The sequence below is a fragment of the Triticum aestivum genome, chromosome 2A (assembly GCF_018294505.1).
Source record: "Triticum aestivum cultivar Chinese Spring chromosome 2A, IWGSC CS RefSeq v2.1, whole genome shotgun sequence".
NCBI lineage: Eukaryota > Viridiplantae > Streptophyta > Magnoliopsida > Poales > Poaceae > Triticum > Triticum aestivum.
The window spans coordinates 283,909,762-283,917,563 of NC_057797.1; the positions used below are offsets into that span (position 1 = coordinate 283,909,762).

Consider the following 7,802-nt stretch of genomic DNA (forward strand, 5'->3'; position numbering starts at 1 on the left):
GACGGGATATACATTAGAAATTAGTAATTCTTATGCACCAACATAAATCATGGCTAAATTATACTTCTAGGATCCTCATGCACATGAAGTCACTGTCTCAGCCTACGCAATTGAACCTCGCCACCTCTTTCAATGGCACATGCCGCTTGCAATCATTTCTTTCCATCCCCATCTACACAGTCTTTCAATTAAAACACATAAACCATGCAGTTCTGTTTTATTTCTTATGTTCATCGATCAAATATATCCCTATATATTTTTGAGATTTTAAAAGCTTCACACTCTGAATATTTTAATCAAGTGGATGCTCATGCAGCAAGAAGTACAAAATCAACTCATATAACTTTTGTTCTATCTATGTATGAGAAGAAGAAAAAACTGAATAGTACCTCATGAAAACCGACCCTCATGATTATTTTCTCGACATTGCAAAGCCCCCTCAAATTTTAGTTAGCTTTAACAGCATCGTCGTCCTCTTGCTCCTCCTCTCCGTCGTTGGTGTCCGTCCTTCACCTGCAAAATCACCAATGTATTCGACAACACATCACACGCCACTGGACTTATCACAAGCAGTGTTGAGGCTGTCAAGGTCCATCTGCACCCATAGTTTCCTGCTCTACTCATTGAACTAAATTGTGTTGGCCTCTTCTTCCGTGACCACATATGAGCATTAAAATAAAATATTCCATGATGAAACGTGAGTAAGGATTTTCACTACTGCATGCTGATTGTGAAAATGCAGACGTACAAATTCGATTCTAATATATAACTGTAAAAGAAACAATTTTCGAACCATGCATGCATGTACACAACTGCAATAGTACAGTACTCTAGTTCAAACAAATAGCACTCATTTTGTCGAACAAATTACCTTGGGCATATCCTGCGACAAATACGGGGGGCATTAATAGCTCGGGGATTGATTTCTAGTTGAGAAGCACAAGAGTTTGCGGATGAGGAACTGTACGGCGATGTCCGAGTAGAACAGCCGGTCGGAGACTTGGAGAGGCAGACCAGTGGCGAGGGCGGCGGCTACCCAGCGGCGGGCGAGTTGACGTGAGATACAGTTCGCCTCGTAAACTTTCGCCCAGATCTGGTTGCACAAAAACGAATCAGCCTCAACCATCAAAAATCACCAGACATGTTGTCCCTAGTGTAGTTGATGTGTTGTCAATTTATAATCCTTATTATTATCTTAACATACGTAGATTCCCTTTCATCTCTTCATTATGGTCAACAAATCCCCCGTCAACTAAACCTGGAGAGCCATAACATCACTGTGCTTATTTGCATCAAATTGAGGTTGGGATACGCATGCACTGGCGAAGCTCAGGGAGAGGATGGATTGTACCTTGTGATGGGGTTATGTACCTAGGGTAGGGTCATGGACCTGTTCCAAGTAACTTACCCTAGGACATCCCTAGAAGAGGTCGCCTTCCAGTCGACCAACGAGGATTCACTCGACTGACCTGAAGGACTCGACCACGAAGACTCACTCGACCACCAGGAGGTCAAGAGGCACTCTGCACCGCAACGGCCTGTAATTAAGTAGACTTTATGATAGTAAAGGCACTTTATGTGGGGCGTTACCAGTAACGCCCCAGACTTAACTCACCTTAAACCCTCTCCTACGTGGGCTGGCTGGGGTCCTGGCGCACTCTATATAAGCCACCCTCCTCCACAGGCAGAGGGGTTCGGCACCTTGTAATCCGTACATTCATAATCCACTCGACCGCCTCCGGGCTCCGAGACGTAGGGCTGTTACTTCTTCCGAGAAGGGCCTGAACTCGTACATCCTTTGTGCTTACAACCTCTCCATAGCTAGGACCTTGCCTCTCCATACCTACCCCCCACTCTACTGTCAGGCTTAGAACCACGACAGTTGGCGCCCACCGTGGGGCAGGTGTTTTAGCGATTTTGTGGAGAAGTTGCGATTCTTCCGAGTACTTTCATCATGGTGTCTGCTGGAATTTTGGTCGAGGGTCAAGAGATCCGTCTCGGCACTCTCGCCTTCATCGCCGACGACTCCGCATGGCTCCAGGAGGCTCCACTCGACGTAGATGCGCTCCCCGTCCGCGGTGCGACGCATTTTCGCGCATGTGTCCGCGGCATTCTGCTGCGGCAACCATCGACCCAGTATCGGTCGGCTCCTCCATCTTCCACCCTCCCGGTCTCCCGCCAGCGCAAGCACTCAGGCCGGTCGAGGCTTCAGCGATGGGTGAGTCACGCGGTGGCTCGCCAGTCGGCCACTACACAAGTTGCGGCAATCGAGCCCAACGAATCTCTCTACGGCTTGTTCGATCAGTCGACTGGCTCCGGAGAGACTGCATCTGAGTGTGGAAGCAGTGATCCAGCGGCGGAAATCTTGATGGTCGACGGGCCCCACAGTCCTGCTGGCTTCGCCCGTGGTGGTGGAGCAGGCGACGGCGGCGACCCTGCACGAGGCTATGAAGAGTACCAGCCCGAGCCACTCGACTCTCTGCAAAGAGAAGAGCTTCGCCGCAGGAACGAAGATCCCCTGCGTATTCCCATCGCGGGAGAAACCCCCGAGGCTCGTGCCTTGGAGGAGGCGCGTCTGGCCAATTTGGCCGAGCGCACTCGACTGGAGAACCTTCAGCGAGCACTCGACGAGCGCGCGCGGCAACGAGTTCCCGACACCAGTCGACGTCAACTGTTCCCGCCGACTCAGGTATATCGAACCCCAATTCAGAATTTAGCAGCTGCGACCCGTATAGCAGAGTCCATTCAGCCTTCGCAGTCAGAGGCTGGCAGAGGTTTGCTGCAGATCAGGGATCTGCTCCGGGCAGCAGGAGATCAGAATTCAGCCGTGTCTCAGTCGCGCAACAGAATTCACAGTCGATCTGTCACTGTGAATACGGTTCAGTCGGCTCACAGCCCCAGATCGCCTCCGCGGCGCGAAGGGCGTGAGCATCGGCGAGATCAATATGGCGACAGACTCGACCGAGATGATAGGCGTCGAGTGCCCTATTCCCCTCCGAGGGGTGGGTCTTACGCTCCTCGGCAGCCAGATGATAGGCGTCAGTACAGTACAGGGCGTAGGGTTCCAGTTGACCCCAGAGAGCCAGGCTTCGACGCGCGATCCATTATCGTGCAAGGGTTGGTCGACCGGAACAGAGCCCATTGAGGCGCACTCGACAGAGATGTGCCCACGAGCAGTCGAGTACATGTTTCTGGTCCTGAATGTTTCAGCAGAGCTATCAGAGCCGCAGTTATTCCCCCCAATTTCAGGTTGGCAACAGGAGTCAGCAAGTTCACTGGTGAGTCTAAGCCTGAAACTTGGCTTGAAGACTACCGAGTGGCAGTTCAGATCGGTGGTGGGAACGACGAGGTGGCCATGAAGCATTTGCCCCTCATGTTGGAAGGTTCTGCCAGGGCATGGTTGACTCAATTGCCTCCTAGCAGCATTTACACTTGGGAAGATCTGTCCCGAGTGTTCGTCAGAACGTTCGAAGGGACTTGCAAGCGACCAGCGGGATTGACAGAGTTGCAAGTCTGCGTGCAGAAAACCAATGAGACTCTCAGAGAGTATATTCAGAGGTGGATCACTTTGCACCACACTGTGGAAAATGTCTCTGACCATCAGGCAGTATGCGCCTTCAAAGATGGTGTCAAGAACAGAGAACTGAGTTTGAAATTTGGTCGAACAGGTGACATGACCTTGAGTCGGATGATGGAGATTGCTACCAAGTATGCCAACGGCGAAGAAGAAGACCGACTCCGAAGCGGCAAGCACAAGCCGAGTCAGTCGGAAAAAGGAAACACCAGTCGGAAACAGAAGCGGAAGGCTGAACCGGCAGCTCCTGGAGAGGCTCTGGCCGTGACTCAAGGAAAGTCTAAGGGGAAACCAAAAGGATCCTGGAACCCCAAGAAGGTAAAGGATAAAGAAGGGAACAACGTGATGGATATGCCGTGTCATATTCACACGAAGAAAGATGAAGAGGGGAATATCATTTACCCAAAGCACACCACTCGCCAATGTCGACTCCTGATCCAGCAGTTTCAGGGAAAACAGTCTAAGGACAAGGAGAAGGAGTCGGACAAAGCCGAAGACAAAGAGGACAGTGAGGGAGGATATCCGCATATCAACTCCACTCTGATGATCTTTGCGGATGTGGAAAGCAGAAGTCGACTGAAAGTGATTAACCGAGAGGTGAACATGGTTGCCCCAGCAAAGGCAAATTATCTGAAGTGGTCTCAAACACCCATCACATTCGACCAATCTGATCACCCGACTCATATTGCCACCCCCGGGAGGCAAGCTTTGGTGGTCGATCCAGTTGTCGAAGGCACTCGACTGACAAAGGTGCTGATGGATGGTGGAAGTGGGCTGAACTTACTGTATGCAGACACACTGAAAGGTATGGGCATTCCGATGTCCCGACTGAGCACTAGTAACATGAGCTTCCATGGAGTTATACCAGGGAAGAAGGCCGAGTCACTCGGCCAGATTGCTTTGGACGTAGTGTTTGGCGATTCAAAGCATTTTCGCAAAGAAAAGTTGACGTTTGAGGTCGTGGATTTTCAAAGTGCATATCATGCCATTTTGGGGAGACCAGCCTATGCACGGTTCATGGCTCGACCATGTTACGTGTACCTCAAATTGAAGATGCCCGGTCCCAAAGGTGTGATCACTGTCACCGGTGATAGGAAAAAGGCAGAGGAGTGCTTTCAGAAGGGCTCCAAAATTGCCGATTCCCAAGTGACAGCGGTTGAGTTCGAAGAATACAAGCAAAACGCAGATCCGAGTGACCTGCTGCGATCCAAGAAGCCCGCCACAGAATCTGCATTCCAGTCGTCCGGTGAGACGAAGCCTGTTCACATTCACCCGACCGACCCCGAAGCAGCTCCGACCCGCATCTCCACAACACTCGACCCAAAATAGGAAGAAGCGCTCATCCAGTTCCTCCGTGAGAACTGGGACATTTTTGCATGGAAGCCCGCTGACATGCCAGGTGTTCCCAGGGGACTGGCTGAGCATCACCTAAGAGTCGACTCGTCTGCAAAGCCAGTCAAAGAACATCTTCGGCGGTCCGCCGTCCAGAAGAGAAAGGCCATCGGTGAAGAAGTGGCTCGACTGTTGGCGGCAGGATTTATCCGAGAGATATTCCACTCCGAGTGGCTCGCTAATGTCGTCATGGTTCCTAAGAAGGACAAGTCGCTCCGAATGTGCATTGATTTCAAGCACATCAACCGGGCCTGCCCGAAAGATCACTTTCCTCTCCCTCGCATAGATCAAATTGTTGACTCGACCGCGGGATGCGAGAGGTTGTCTTTTTTAGATGCTTACTCCGGGTACCACCAGATCCGTCTGTATGGGCCCGATGAAGTAAAAACAGCTTTCATCACTCCATTCGGGTGCTTCTGCTATATCACCATGCCATTCGGCCTCAAGAATGCCGGAGCCACATTTATGCGAATGATCCAGAAGTGTCTACTCACTCAAATCAGTCGGAATGTGGAAGCTTATATGGATGATATTGTTGTCAAGTCACGAAAAGGTTCCGACCTGCTCGCTGACCTCGCCGAAACATTTGCCAACCTCAGAAGGTATGATATCAAGCTCAATCCATCAAAGTGCACATTTGGAGTTCCTGGTGGCAAGTTACTCGGTTTTCTCGTTTCCGAACGGGGAATCGACGCCAACCCAGAAAAGATTGGCACTATTCTCCGAATGAAACGCCCTGTGCGAGTGCACGATGTCCAGAAGCTTACTGGATGCTTGGCCGCATTAAGTTGATTCATCTCACGACTCGGTGAAAAGGCATTACCTCTTTACCGACTGATGAAGAAGGCTGACAAGTTCGAGTGGACTCCAGAAGCTGATGCAGCGTTTGCCCAGCTAAAAGCTCTGCTCTCCACCCAGCCGGTGCTTGCTGCTCCAATCAGCAAAGAGCCTCTGTTACTCTACATCGCAGCCACAGGACAAGTCGTCAGTACTGTGCTAACGGTCGAGCGGGAAGAAGAAGGAAAAGCTCTCAAAGTTCAGCGCCCAGTGTATTATTTGTCTGAAGTTTTGACTCCATCCAAGCAGAGATATCCTCATTATCAGAAGCTTGTGTATGGGATATACATGACCACAAAGAAGGTTGCTCATTATTTCTCTGACCATTCCATCACAGTCGTCAGCGACGCTCCACTATCAGAGATTTTGCACAACAGAGATGCAACTGGTCGAGTGGCCAAATGGGCGATTGAACTTCTTCCCCTTGATATCAAGTTTGAAGCAAAGAAAGCCATTAAGTCCCAGGCAATAGCAGATTTCCTCGCCGAGTGGATCGAACAGCAGCAGCCGACTGAAGTTCACTCGGAGCATTGGACCATGTTTTTCGATGGTTCTAAGATGTTGAATGGTTCCGGTGCTGGGGTTGTCCTGGTTTCCCCCAGAGGAGATAAGCTCAGATATGTGCTCCAGATTCACTTTGATTCCTCCAACAATGAGGCAGAATATGAGGCCCTCCTATATGGGTTGCGCATGGCCATTTCACTCGGCGTCCGTCGCCTAATGGTCTATGGCGACTCGGATTTAGTGGTCAATCAGGTGATGAAAGAGTGGGACGTGAGAAGCCCAGCCATGACTGGATACTGCAGTGCAGTGAGGAAGCTGCAGAAAAAGTTCGAGGGGTTGGAGCTCCATCATATACCCCGACTGAAAAATCAAGCAGCTGATGATCTAGCAAAGATAGGTTCCAAGAGAGAAGCCATTCCGAGTGGTGTGTTCTTGGAGCATATACATACTCCGTCAGTCAAAGAAGATCCTTTCACCGAAGAAACTCCGCAGCCCAAGAGTGCCACAGATCCGACTGAAGTTGAAGTCCCAGCAGTGGTCGACTTGATCATGGAGGTTTTGGTAGTCATTCCCGACTGGACGATTCCGTATGTCGCATATATCTTGAGGAAAGAGCTTCCGGAGGATGAGGAAGAGGCTCGACAGATCGTCCGTCGATCTAAGGCCTTTACCGTCATCAAAGGACAATTATACAGAGAGAGCACGACTGGAGTCGGTCAGAAGTGCATAACACCAGAAGAAGGTCGACTCATCCTCAATGATATTCACTCGGGGACCTGTGGTCATCACGCGTCCTCCCGGACCATCGTGGCCAAAGCATACCGAGCTGGATTTTACTGGCCCAAGGCGAATGAGATGGCAAAGGAGATAGTGGATAAGTGCGAGGGATGTCAGTTCTACTCGAATATGTCGCACAAACCTGCGTCAGCTTTGAAGACCATCCCACTCGTCTGGCCTTTTGCAGTCTGGGGGCTGGACATGGTCGGCCCTTTGAGAACAGGACGAAGTGGCTTCACGCATGTACTGGTGGCAGTCGACAAGTTCACCAAGTGGATCGAGGCTAAACCAATCAAGAGCCTCGACACCGGTACTGCTGTTAGCTTCATTAGGGAACTAATATTCAGATATGGAGTCCCGCACAGCATCATTACGGATAATGGGTCGAACTTTGACTCAGAGGAATTCAGAACCTTCTGCAACTCCCAGGGCACACGGGTCGACTACGCATCAGTCGCCCATCCGCAGTCGAATGGACAAGCAGAGCGAGCTAATGGACTGATTCTCAAGGGACTGAAGCCGCGACTGATGCGTGATCTCAAACACGCGGCTGGAGCTTGGGTCGACGAACTTCCATCTGTACTCTGGGGACTGCGGACCACGCCCAATCGGTCGACCGGAAGAACTCCATTCTTCTTGGTCTATGGAGCCGAAGCAGTCTTGCCGAGTGATCTTCTCCACAATGCTCCTCGAGTCGAAATCTACAACGAAGCAGAAG

General features: G+C 50.7%; 1 protein-coding gene across 3 annotated transcripts in view; it reads right to left on the bottom strand.

The window, feature by feature from the left end:
- Positions 1-8: 8 nt before the first annotated feature.
- Positions 9-7,802, bottom strand: part of LOC123188541 (uncharacterized) — a 13,863-nt gene continuing 6,069 nt past the window's right edge. Inside the window, exons 2-3 of one of the 3 annotated variants that reach the window (XR_006494761.1) lie at positions 872-1,093; positions 9-513 (exon numbers count right to left, since the gene is read on the bottom strand). Coding sequence is in view for 1 of the 3 variants with exons in the window: in XM_044600709.1 (XP_044456644.1) it covers positions 905-1,093 (189 nt within the window). In the remaining 2 variants the exon portion in view is untranslated. Of the gene's footprint in view, positions 514-834; positions 1,352-7,802 lie in introns of those variants that run through there. The other 2 variants (XR_006494762.1, XM_044600709.1) reach the window with 2 other exon arrangements.